This window comes from Eucyclogobius newberryi, unplaced genomic scaffold, assembly GCF_026437365.1.
Source record: "Eucyclogobius newberryi isolate DKJ021-1_F unplaced genomic scaffold, fEucNew1.0.hap1 SCAF_67, whole genome shotgun sequence".
Lineage (NCBI taxonomy): Eukaryota > Metazoa > Chordata > Actinopteri > Gobiiformes > Gobiidae > Eucyclogobius > Eucyclogobius newberryi.
This window is the reverse complement of record NW_027316356.1, coordinates 65,920-80,000: the sequence shown is the minus strand read 5'-3', so window position 1 is coordinate 80,000 and position 14,081 is coordinate 65,920. Positions and strand designations below refer to the sequence as shown.

At 47.1% G+C, this 14,081-nt stretch overlaps 1 protein-coding gene across 2 annotated transcripts in view; it reads right to left on the bottom strand.

Annotated features, from left to right (window-relative positions):
- LOC140348330 (carboxypeptidase inhibitor SmCI-like) overlaps positions 1–11,489 on the bottom strand; it is a 53,785-nt gene extending 42,296 nt beyond the window's left edge. For both annotated transcript variants that reach the window (XM_072434326.1, XM_072434327.1), the window contains exon 1: positions 11,360–11,489. In XM_072434326.1, coding sequence (XP_072290427.1) covers positions 11,360–11,450 — 91 coding nt within the window. In that variant the 5' untranslated portion in view covers positions 11,451–11,489. The remainder of the gene's footprint in view (positions 1–11,359) is intronic.
- Between the last annotated feature and the right edge of the window lie 2,592 nt (positions 11,490–14,081).

The following is a 14,081-nucleotide window of genomic DNA, read 5'->3' as shown; positions in this document are numbered from 1 at the left end:
AGGTTCTGGCTCCCAAAGAGGTCTGGCTCTTGGGCTCCAGGTGGACTTTAGCTCAGGGGGAGGAGCCTCCACAGCGCAGCCAAATGATTGGATGAGAGAGAACGCAGACTCAGGCCAAAACGAGAGGCAAAAAACAGAAAAACACGAAAGAATCATTTGTCCAATAAAAACTACAAACGTGGAAATAAAAGCGGCAAAAATGAGACTAAAAGCGGCAAAGCGTGACAAAATGTGACAAAAACATGACTTAAAGAAACCAATAATTGACTAAGAGCTAAAAAAACACTTCAAAGAGAAACAAAAATGTGACTGAAAGCAACAAAAACACGACCAAAAGGAACAAAAATGCAACTAACAGCAACAAAAACACTTCAAAAAGCGACTTCAAGCGACAAAAACACGTCTGGAAACGACTAAACGCAGTCGAGAGACTTTTAGCTACAACACGTGACCAAAAGTGACATCATCAGTCCAAACTCTGACTCGATCTCGTGCTAAAGCGTCGTGTTTCCACTCATGCTAACTAACACGTCGAGCCTTAGCGACACACTCATGCTAACTTACACGTCGAGCCTTAGCGACACACTCATGCTAACTTACATCGAGCCTTAGCGACAGACTCATGCTAACTAACACGTCGAGCCTTAGCGACACACTCATGCTAACTTACATCGAGCCTTAGCGACAGACTCATGCTAACTAACACGTCGAGCCTTAGCGACACACTCATGCTAACTTACATCGAGCCTTAGCGACACACTCATGCTAACTAACACGTCGAGCCTTAGCGACACACTCATGGTAACTAACATGTCGAGCCTTAGCGACACACTCATGCTAACTTACATCGAGCCTTAGCGACACACTCATGCTAACTAACACGTCGAGCCTTAACGACACACTCATGCTAACTTACATCGAGCCTTAGCGACACACTCATGCTAACTTACATCGAGCCTTAGCGACACACTCATGCTAACTAACACGTCGAGCCTTAGCGACACACTCATGCTAACTTACATCGAGCCTTAGCGACAGACTCATGCTAACTAACACGTCGAGCCTTAGCGACACACTCATGCTAACTTACATCGAGCCTTAGCGACAGACTCATGCTAACTAACACGTCGAGCCTTAGCGACACACTCATGCTAACTTACATCGAGCCTTAGCGACACACTCATGCTAACTAACACGCCGAGCCTTAGCGACACACTCATGGTAACTAACATGTCGAGCCTTAGCGACACACTCATGCTAACTTACATCGAGCCTTAGCGACACACTCATGCTAACTAACACGTCGAGCCTTAGCGACACACTCATGCTAACTTACATCGAGCCTTAGCGACACACTCATGCTAACTTACATCGAGCCTTAGCGACACACTCATGCTAACTAACACGTCGAGCCTTAGCGACACACTCATGCTAACTTACATCGAGCCTTAGCGACACACTCATGCTAACTAACACGTCGAGCCTTAGCGACACACTCATGCTAACTTACATCGAGCCTTAGCGACACACTCATGCTAACTTACATCGAGCCTTAGCGACACACTCATGCTAACTTACACGTCGAGCCTTAGCGACACACTCATGCTAACTTACAAGTCAAGCCTTAGCGACAAACTCATGCTAACTTACATCGAGCCTTAGCGACACACTCATGCTAACTAACACGTCGAGCCTTAGCGACACACTCATGCTAACTTACATTGAGCCTTAGCGACACACTCATGCTAACTTACATCGAGCCTTAGTGACACACTCATGCTAACTAACACGTCAAGCCTTAGCGACACACTCATGCTAACTTACATCGAGCCTTAGCGACACACTCATGCTAACTTAAGTCGAGCCTTAGCGACACACTCATGCTAACTTACATCGAGCCTTAGCGACACACTCATGCTAACTTACACGTCGAGCCTTAGCAACACACTCATGCTAACTTACATTGAGCCTTAGCAACACACTCATGCTAACTTACATCGAGCCTTAGCGACACACTCATGCTAACTTACACGTCGAGCCTTAGCAACACACTCATGCTAACTTACACGTCGAGCCTTAGCAACACACTCATGCTAACTTACAAGTCGAGCCTCAGCGACAAACTCATGCTAACTTACATCGAGCCTTAGCGACACACTCATGCTAACTAACACGTCGAGCCTTAGCGACACACTCATGCTAACTTACATCGAGCCTTAGCGACACACTCATGCTAACTTACATCGAGCCTTAGTGACACACTCATGCTAACTAACGCGTCGAGCCTTAGCGACACACTCATGCTAACTTACATCGAGCCTTAGCGACACACTCATGCTAACTTACATCGAGCCTTAGCGACACACTCATGCTAACTTACATCGAGCCTTAGCGACACACTCATGCTAACTTACACGTCGAGCCTTAGCAACACACTCATGCTAACTTACATCGAGCCTTAGCGACACACTCATGCTAACTTACATCGAGCCTTAGCAACACACTCATGCTAACTAATACGTCGAGCCTTAGCGACACACTCATGCTAACTTACATCGAGCCTTAGCGACACACTCATGCTAACTTACATCGAGCCTTAGCGACACACTCATGCTAACTTACATCGAGCCTTAGCGACACACTCATGCTAACTCACATCGAGCCTTAGCGACACACTCATGCTAACTTACATCGAGCTTTAGCGACACACTCATGCTAACTTACATCGAGCCTTAGCGACACACTCATGCTAACTTACACGTCGAGCCTTAGCGACACACTCATGCTAACTTACATCGAGCCTTAGCGACACACTCATGCTAACTTACACGTCAAGCCTTAGCAACACACTCATGCTAACTTACAAGTCGAGCCTTAGCGACAAACTCATGCTAATTTACAAGTCGAGCCTTAGCGACACACTCATGCTAACTTACATCGAGCCTTAGCGACACACTCATGCTAACTTACACGTCGAGCCTTAGCGACACACTCATGCTAACTAACACGTCAAGCCTTAGCAACACACTCATGCTAACTTACATTGAGCCTTAGTGACACACTCATGCTAACTAACACGTCGAGCCTTAGCGACACACTCATGCTAACTAACACGTCAAGCCTTAGCGACACACTCATGCTAACTAACACGTCGAGCCTTAGCAACACACTCATGCTAACTTACATCGAGCCTTAGCGACACACTCATGCTAACTAACACGTCGAGCCTTAGCGACACACTCATGCTAACTAACACGTCGAGCCCTAGCGACACACTCATGCTAACTAACACTTCGAGCCTTAGCGACACACTCATGCTAACTAACACGTCAAGCCTTAGCAACACACTCATGCTAACTTACATCGAGCCTTAGCAACACACTCATGCTAACTTACACGTCGAGCCTTAGCGACACAAAGCTAGCGTAGCGCGTTAGCAACAGCCGTTTCCTGTAGTCGTAGCACTTGAACTCTCGAAACCTTTACATGTGCATAATCTGACCATAAATCTGACCAAAAGGCACACGATTGCGAAAGTGCTCTCAACAAGTCTGCTACGGAAAAGAAACAAGAAAGTGCAAAAAAGCAGAATAAAGGATCAGTCTCTTTGTCTTTAAATCCTCAACAAATAAAAAAAATAGTCGACTAATAAAACAAAGCAATCGATGCATGAAACACATGTTCAGATTGAAATCTTTCACTGAGCTACATCGTGGTCAAGAGCTACTAGTATTTTTCCATGTACTTTTAGTGAAGTACAGATCCGGCTGCAGTACTTGTAATTGCCATGTACTTGTACTTTTACTTGAGTACACGCTGAACCGCAGCATAAACACATGAAACACGTTTGATTTGGGACGATTTCAATGTCTCTTCTTTTCTCACACTATTTATTTCTGCCACTCTCTCTCTCTTCTCTCTCTCTCTTCCTCCCTCTCTCTTCTATATCTCCTCTCTCTTCTCTCTCTCTTCCTCTCTCTTCTCTCTCTCTCTTCCTCTCTCTCTTCCTCTCTCTTCTCTCTCTTCCTCTCTCTCTTCCTCTCTCTTCTCTCTCTTCCTCTATCTCTCCTCTCTCTACCTCTCTCTTCTCTCTCTCTTCTCTCTCTCTTCCTCTCTCTCTTCCTCTCTCTTCCTCTCTCTCTTCCTCTCTCTTCTCTCTCTTCCTCTATCTCTCCTCTCTCTACCTCTCTCTCTTCTCTCTCTCTTCCTCTCTCTTCCTCTCTCTCTTCCTCCCTCTCCCTCTCTCTCTCCCTCGCCCTCTCTCTCTCTTCCTCCCTCTCTTCTCTCTCCTCTATCTCTTCTCTCTCTCTTCTCTCTCTCTTCCTCTCTCTCTTCCTCTCTCTTCCTCTCTCTCTTCCTCTCTCTTCTCTCTCTTCCTCTATCTCTCCTCTCTCTACCTCTCTCTCTTCTCTCTCTCTTCCTCTCTCTTCCTCTCTCTCTTCCTCCCTCTCCCTCTCTCTCTCCCTCGCCCTCTCTCTCTCTTCCTCCCTCTCTTCTCTCTCCTCTATCTCTTCTCTCTCTCTTCCTCTCTCTCTTCCTCTCTCTTCTCTTTCTCTTCCTCTCTCTTCTCTCTCTCTCTTCTCTCTCTTCCTCCCTCTCTTCCTCTCTCTCTTCCTCTATCTCTCCTCTCTCTCTTCCTCTCTCTCCTCTCTCTCTCTTCCTCTCTCTCTTCTCTCTCTTTTCATCTCTCTCGGCTCTCTCTCTCTTCTCTCTCTCTTCTCTCCCGCTCCCTTTTGCTCTCTCTCTTCTCTCTCTCTCTCTCTCTCTCTCTCTCTCTCTCTTCTCTCTCTCTTCCCTCTTCCTCTCTCTCTCCCTCTTCCTCTCCTTCGCTCTCTCGTCCTTATAAATCTCTCTGCAGGGATTTGCTCCTCGTGGTCTTGGATCTTGGTTCTCGTCTCGGTCCTTAAGCCTGTTAACCACAGACCACACACCGCGACGGGCTCCAGGCTGGAGCTGGACGTAAGCCAGAGTGACCCAGAGTGACCCAGAGTGACCAACAGAGTGACCCAGAGTGACCCAGAGTGACCAACAGAGTGACCAACAGAGTGACCCAGAGTGACCCAGAGTGACCAACAGAGTGACCAACAGAGTGACCCAGAGTGACCAACAGAGTGACCAACAGAGTGACCAACAGAGTGACCCAGAGTGACCCAGAGTGACCCAGAGTGACCAACAGAGTGACCAACAGAGTGACCAACAGAGTGACCCAGAGTGACCCAGAGTGACCCAGAGTGACCAACAGAGTGACCCAGAGTGACCCAGAGTGACCAACAGAGTGACCCAGAGTGACCCAGAGTGACCAACAGAGTGACCAACGGAGTGACCCAGAGTGACCCAGAGTGACCAACAGAGTGACCAACAGAGTGACCAACAGAGTGACCCAGAGTGACCCAGAGTGACCAACAGAGTGACCAACAGAGTGACCCAGAGTGACCAACAGAGTGACCCAGAGTGACCAACAGAGTGACCAACAGAGTGACCCAGAGTGACCCAGAGTGACCCAGAGTGACCAACAGAGTGACCCAGAGTGACCCAGAGTGACCCAGAGTGACCAACAGAGTGACCCAGAGTGACCCAGAGTGACCCAGAGTGACCAACAGAGTGACCCAGAGTGACCCAGAGTGACCAACAGAGTGACCCAGAGTGACCAACAGAGTGACCAACAGAGTGACCCAGAGTGACCCAGAGTGACCAACAGAGTGACCAACAGAGTGACCCAGAGTGACCCAGAGTGACCAACAGAGTGACCCAGAGTGACCAACAGAGTGACCCAGAGTGACCCAGAGTGACCCAGAGCGAGCGCAGGTGACGGAGCGAGCGGAGCGAGCGCAGGTGAGCCCGGCCCCGGCGAGGCCCCGTGACCTTTGGACGATCAGGTCCGGGCGTGTCTGTGAGTCACGGCTGCAGAGCTGAACATGTCACGGATCACGACGACCGTTCAGTTCAGCTCCCGTTTGTTTGTGTGCGTCCCGTGTTCGACGTGCAGCGTCCCACGTCCCGCCGTCTAGAGCCGGAGAGACACAGAGAGACCAACAGAGAGACACAGAGAGACACAGAGCGACACAGAGAGACCAACAGAGTGACCCAGAGAGACCCAGAGAGACACAGAGAGACCCAGAGAGACACAGAGAGACACAGAGCGACACAGAGAGACACAGAGAGACACAGAGAGACACAGAGAGACCAACAGAGTGACCCAGAGAGACACAGAGAGACACAGAAAGACACAGAGTGACCCAGAGAGACACAGAGAGACACAGAGCGACACAGAGAGACACAGAGAGACCAACAGAAAGACACAGAGAGACACAGAGAGACACAGAGCGACCCAGAGAGACAGAGAGAGACACAGAGACACAGAAAGACCAACAGAGTGACCCAGAGAGACCCATAGAGACACAGAGAGACACAGAGTGACCCAGAGAGACAGAGAGAGACACAGAGAGACACAGAGAGACACAGAGTGACCCAGAGAGACACAGAGAGACCCAGAGAGACACAGAGAGACACAGAGTGACCCAGAGAGACAGAGAGAGACACAGAGCGACCCAGAGAGACAGAGAGAGACACAGAGTGACCCAGAGAGACACAGAGAGACACAGAGACCAACAGAGTGACCCAGAGAGACACAGAGAGACACATAGTGACCCAGAGAGACACAGAGAGACACAGAGGGTCCCAGAGAGACCCGTGTTCGATGTGCAGCGTCCCACGACCTGCCGTCTAGAGCTGCACGAGACCTCAGCGCCGGGAAACGAGGATATATGGAAAATCTGAATATTGAGTATATTGTTTACAGAAAAAAACACAACAAAACGAGCTGATTTGAAATAAAGGTGGCGTTTCTGCACTTTTGTGGTTCATTTTGAAGTCATTTCACGCTTGTTTGACGATCAAACCCGCTCAAAGACGTGTTTGAACACACTTCTGCTGGGCCGGCCTAATATCGTCTGAACATCGTTAAAGATTCATTCGTTTTTAATGGAGCAAACGTCCTTCACAAACGACGACACGCTTCATAAATCCTGCCGTTTGGACCTCTACGAACACGTCCTGGAATGCGTCTGATTCTGAGATTACGTTGAGCGGTTCAGATTTCCGTCCTACCGTCGAAACGCACAAGTCTAATCTCACTCGGCGCGGTCTCTCCCCCCGTTTACTCTCCTTCGGTTTCTCATTTCAAACTAACGTGATCTCACCCGTCACAAATCTGGAGGAAAAACAAAGAGTGATGAGTTCATTCTGTCGTGCCAGGATTTATGTTTTTTGTGTTTTTCTTGACGGGTAAATGTGCGCGGTTGTTCCCGTTGGCGCAGGTAGCATCGCCCCCGCTCCAGCTTTGTTTACACGGCACATTTCAAACGCAGCTCCCGAACGCCCGAAGGTGCAAATGAAAACGCCGTAACTTCACCGTGACAGGAAGCACAAAAACAAACACGTAAAACACTTTTGCACGACGCGACTCAGGTTTGTTTTTAGCAGTGATTTAAAACTCTTAATGGAAGAGGCGGGTTTAACATTCAGAGGGGAAAGAGTTGGGTTTTCAAAATAGGGCACGGCGTTTTTAAAGATGATTCGATTGCTAAATGGGTGGATTCATCGATTAAAGAAGTCACATTTTGACCTTACTGATGGTTTTTGTGTGTGTTTGAAGTGCGGAAAACCAGCCTCGTCCACCCGAAGACGAACTCTCCTGAGAAACCCTGGCCCGTTTTCAGGTTTGGCTACGTAAAAAGTGTTGAAAACCTCGATTGTACTGACTCATTACGATACAGACACGTGTAACTCGGTTCTGCCTGAACTTGTTACAGTCCAAATGATAAAACTCCACTCCCGGGACCCTCCTGCTGTGAGGCGGGGGTGCGCGGGCATCAGGCCGGTCTCTGCTGCGGTGGCGCTTGTTTCCGCGAGTTCCCGGAGAGTGGTACGTGGGGCCCTCTGCGAGCCGAGATAACGCCGCGTGTCACCGAGCCCTTTGCACTTCCTGCTCTCGACTGCTCCACTTCCTGTCGTCACTATCTCAACCGCCGACCGCGACGCGTGTCAAATGTCCAGCACGCGATGTACGAAACACGATGTCCAGCACGCGATGTACGAAACACGATGTCCAGCACGCGATGTACGAAACACGATGTCCAGCACGCGATGTACGAAACACGATGTCCAGCACGCGATGTACGAAACACGATGTCCAGCACGCGATGTACGAAACACGATGTCCAGCACGCGATGTACACAACACGATGTCCAGCACAAATGTGTGTGTAAATGTGTGTAAATGTGTGTAAATGTGTGTGTAAATGTGTAAATGTGTAAATGTGTGTGTAAATGTGTGTAAATGTGTGTGTAAATGTGTAAATGTGTAAATGTGTGTGTAAATGTGTGTAAATGTGTGTAAATGTGTGTGTAAATGTGTAAATGTGTAAATGTGTGTGTAAATGTGTGTAAATGTGTGTGTAAATGTGTAAATGTGTGTGTAAATGTGTGTAAATGTGTGTGTAAATGTGTAAATGTGTGTGTAAATGTGTGTAAATATGTGTGTAAATGTGTAAATGTGTAAATGTGTGTGTAAATGTGTGTAAATGTGTGTGTAAATGTGTAAATGTGTAAATGTGTGTGTAAATGTGTGTAAATATGTGTGTAAATGTGTAAATGTGTAAATGTGTGTGTAAATGTGTGTAAATGTGTGTGTAAATGTGTAAATGTGTAAATGTGTGTGTAAATGTGTGTAAATATGTGTGTAAATGTGTGTGTAAATACTCGATACTCTACATTCTAATTTGGCAGAGTTTATTGTCTGGTCTTCATGGAGATGTTTCTGCTGTCTGGAATGTTCCGCAGTGGCATTATTTCATGACAGGACAAGATTGTATTCTTTATGTAGGATTATTATTATTATTTATTGAACTTCTACCTGCTTCTATTGAGTGCTATTATATATTTATTTTGTACCACTGAACGTTTCGAATAATCCGAAGTAGCATCTGAGCTAAAGGCTAACTGACCTTGAGAACAAAAGAAACAACAAGAGAATAAAAGAAACAACAAGCGATAGAAACAGAAAAGAGGCTTCAGTCCAAACTCTGACTTGATCTCGTGCTAAAGCGCCGTGTTTCCACTGATGCTAACTTATACGTTGAGCCTTAGCGACACAAAGCTAGCAAAGCGCGTTAGCAACAGCCGTTTCCTGTTAATTTCCAGGTCATAATGCGTCTGACATTAGCATTAGCATTAGCATGACATAAAGAGAGGTTCAAACGCGGCGTAGAGGCTTTGAGAGAAGTCAAAGAAATGAGGCAAAACTGTTCCTGTGCACACTAGCTTTAGCCACACCCCTCACACACGCTAGCTTTAGCCACGCCCCTCACACACGCTAGCTTTAGCCACGCCCATCACACACGCTAGCTTTAGCCACGCCCCTCACACACGCTAGCTTTAGCCACGCCCCTCACACACGCTAGCTTTAGCCACGCCCCTCACACACGCTAGCTTTAGCCACGCCCCTCACACACGCTAGCTTTAGCCACGCCCATCACACACGCTAGCTTTAGCCACGCCCATCACACACGCTAGCTTTAGCCACGCCCCTCACACACGCTAGCTTTAACCACGCCCCTCACACACGCTAGCTTTAGCCACGCCCCTCACACACACACTGGAATTACTAAATGTCTTTTTGTGTGAATCACTGTTAGTCACATTTTTGTCATTTTTAGATGCTCGTAGTTGCTTTTTTGTGACGTTTTTTGTAGTTTTAGTTGTGTTTTGTTGCTTAGAGTAGCATTTTTTAGTACATTTTCTGTTGTTTTAGTCACATTTTTCACGCTTTTTGTTGCTTTCAGTCATCTTTAGCCACGCCCCTCACACACACAAACTCAGAATTACTAAACACCTTTTTGTGACTCGCTCAGATCGGCCTCGGGAGCAAAAACATATAATTAATGTACAATCTAGATTTTATTGACTTAAGAAAACATTTGTTATCTTTTCGTGACGTCACATTTTATTGCCTTTATTGCCGGTGACACGGGAGGCGCGCGGTGAGGTCATCCCAAACGCCGTAAAACAAACAGGACCCGATGAAAGCCGGGCGGAGCCGAGGGGGCGCGGCATGTGGGAACGGCTCCGGAGCTGGACTTTGGACCGGAGTGACGCAAACCTCAGGAACGCCGGGAGTCCGGCAGCGCGGCGGGGGAATGCGGCGGGAGCGGGGCGGGAGCGGGGCGGGAGCAGGGCGGGGCGGGAGCGGGGCGGGAGCGGGGCGGGAATGCAGCGCCGGACGTCCAAAACAAACAGTGACGAGCAGCGGGTCACGCAAATGCAAAGAACGCTCCGGAACTTTCCCAACACCAAAAAAGCCCAAAGTGACTGAGAAGGGAGAGTTTTACTACGGAACAGAAACGTCACGGAGTGGGCGGAGTCAAAAGTGCACCTCGGGAGTACCTCTCGTTGTGCCTTCTTTTCTACTTGTAGTAACACACCTGGACCACCAGAGGGCGCTCATGTGCCTCATACAACGCTGACGTCTCACTCTGAGCGGGACAAGGGCCCGAGACTCAGAAACAGTGGATTTGTCTAATAAAACCTGAGCAAACACGAGAAGATGTTTTAGTTTATGACGATATTTGACATCAAATAAATACTTAAATACTAAAATACTAAAATCAGACGCAATCGACGCAAAACAAACTGTCAGTCACAAGTTAAAACACATGAATAATACTAGAAATTATAGATCCATTCCTTCATCAAAAGTATTTTCTATAATAAATACTCCTGTACTTACTGAGAATAATGTGATTTAGTCACGTTTTTAAAAGTTTTCCATTTCTTCTTTGGCAGTAAAATATGTGACAGATGCAAATATTATGAGAATAAAAATCCCAGAGAAGAATTATACATCAAAAGAACAGAAAAGACAACAACAACAAAAGAATATATATATATATATATATATATATATATATATATATATATATATATATATATATATATATATATTCTTTATATAAATCCCAATAAATACTGCAGTACATGAGTAATAATGTGATGTAGTAACGTGTACTTTTATTCTGAATAATGTTTAACTTATACTCAACACTCAAGCAGTGAAATGCAGTACTTCGACCAAACAGTATACAGTATGTACACAGTACACAGTATACAGTATACAGTACACAGTTGTTATACAGTATAATAAAATACTAATAGTAAAAGTGCTAAACTACAGTAAAAAGTACACAAAAGCCATGCGTAAAACAGCAGCACGTGACGCGCGCCCACAGTACGAGATCTGACGCGTAAAACTCGGTTCAAACTTCACAAACTGCGCACAAACACCGTGAATACAGGTTCTTACCGTTCCGGTGCGACCTGCGGGACTCACCGCACGCGGCGCACGCCGCGCACAGCAGCGCGCGCAGCAGGAGACACTTGTGGAGCGCAGCCATCCCGCAACAAACCCGCAACAGTCCCGAAAAAGTCCCGAAAAGTCCTGAGAAAGTCCTGAAAAAGTCCTGAAAAAGTCCTGAGAAAGTCCTGAGAAAGTCCTGAAAAAGTCCTGAGAAAGTCCTGAAAAAGTCCTGAGAAAGTCCTGAAAAAGTCCTGAGAAAGTCCTGAGAAAGTCCTGAAAACACGCTGCGGTCCGTGTCCGGGGCCAGTGTGCGGCTCTGCGCGCGCGACTCGGGTTATAACCGCGAGGAGGGCCCGGTGCTTCCGCCTGGTCACGGGCCAAGTCCCTCCTATTACCGTGAAATAAAGAGTCATTATTTACACAAGGAGGCGCAGAGGAGGACAATGAGAGGGTGAGAGGAGGACAATAAAAGGGTAAGAGGAGGACGAGAGGAGGAGAATAAAAGGGTGAGAGGAGGACAATGACAGGGTAAGAGGAGGGCAATAAAAGGGTGAGAGGAGGACAAGAGGAGGAGAATAAAAGGGTGAGAGGAGGGCAAAAAAGGGTGAGAGGAGGACAAGAGGAGGAGAATAAAAGGGTGAGAGGAGGGCAATAAAAGGGTGAGAGGAGGACGAGAGGAGGACAATGAGAGGGTGAGAGGAGGACAATAAAAGGGTAAGAGGAGGACGAGAGGAGGAGAATAAAAGGGTGAGAGGAGGGCAAAAAAGGGTGAGAGGAGGGCAATAAAAGGGTGAGAGGAGGACGAGAGGAGGACAATGACAGGGTGAGAGGAGGGCAATAAAAGGGTGAGAGGAGGGCAATAAAAGGGTAAGAGGAGGACGAGAGGAGGAGAATAAAAGGGTGAGAGGAGCGCAATAAAAGGGTGAGAGGAGGACAATAAAAGGGTGAGAGGAGGACGAGAGGAGGATAATAAAAGGGTGAGAGGAGGGAAATAAAAGGGTGAGAGGAGGACAATAAAAGGGTGAGAGGAGGACGAGAGGAGGAGAATAAAAGGATGAGAGGAGGACAATAAAAGGGTGAGAGGACAACAATAAGAGGGTGAGAGGAGGACAATAAGGGGGTGAGAGGAGGACAATAAGAGGGTGAGAGGAGGACAATAAGGGGGTGAGAGGAGGACAATAAAAGGGTGAGAGGAGGACAATAAGGGGGTGAGAGGAGGGCAACAAAAGGGTGAGAGGACGACAATAAGAGGGTGAGAGGAGGACAATAAGAGGGTGAGAGGAGGACAATAAGAGGGTGAGAGGAGGACAATAAAAGAGGAGCCCACCAGCTCAGAGGACAGGAAAAACAGAGGAAAAACATGTCCAGAATGTTCTCTCAGTCTGTGGACACCCGGCTTGGGCTCTTAACAGAGTGACAGGACAAAAGGGACAAAAGGGACAAAAGGGAAACAGAACGGAGAATGGTGTCTCTGTCCCTTATGTCTCGGAAACACTTTAAGACAAAAACTGGTTCATCCTGAGGACGAGATGCAACACAAAAACAGAACAGTGTCGTTTATTCTGTCCAACGCAAAAGAGCCACATAGTGTGACTAAAGAGCCACATAGTGAGACTAAAGAGCCACATAGTGAGACTAAAGAGAGCCACATAGTGAGACTAAAGAGCCACATAGTGAGACTAAAGAGCCACATAGTGAGACTAAAGAGCCACATAGTGAGACTAAAGAGCCACATAGTGAGACTAAAGAGCCACATAGTGAGACTAAAGAGAGCCACATAGTGAGACTAAAGAGAGCCACATAGTGAGACTAAAGAGCCACATAGTGAGACTAGAGAGCCACATAGTGAGACTAAAGAGCCACATAGTGAGACTAGAGAGCCACATAGTGAGACTAGAGAGCCACATAGTGAGACTAAAGAGCCACATAGTGAGACTAAAGAGAGCCACATAGTTAGACTAAAGAGCCACATAGTGAGACTAAAGAGCCACATAGTGAGACTAGAGAGAGCCACATAGTGAGACTAAAGAGCCACATAGTGAGACTAAAGAGAGCCACATAGTGAGACTAAAGAGCCACATAGTGAGACTAAAGAGCCACATAGTGAGACTAAAGAGCCACATAGTGAGACTAAAGAGAGCCACATAGTGAGACTAAAGAGCCACATAGTGAGACTAAAGAGAGCCACATAGTGAGACTAAAGAGAGCCACATAGTGAGACTAAAGAGAGCCACATAGTGAGACTAAAGAGAGCCACATAGTGAGACTAAAGAGAGCCACATAGTGAGACTAAAGAGCCACATAGTGAGACTAAAGAGCCACATAGTGAGACTAAAGAGTCACATAGTGAGACTAAAGAGCCACATAGTGAGACTAAAGAGAGCCACATAGTGAGACTAAAGAGCCACATAGTGAGACTAAAGAGCCACATAGTGAGACTAAAGAGAGCCACATAGTGAGACTAAAGAGCCACATAGTGAGACTAAAGAGAGCCACATAGTGAGACTAAAGAGCCACATAGTGAGACTAAAGAGAGCCACATAGTGAGACTAAAGAGAGCCACATAGTGAGACTAAAGAGCCACATAGTGAGACTAAAGAGAGCCACATAGTGAGACTAAAGAGCCACATAGTGAGACTAAAGAGAGCCACATAGTGAGACTAAAGAGAGCCACATAGTGAGACTAAAGAGCCACATAGTGAGACTAAAGAGCCACATAGTGAGACTA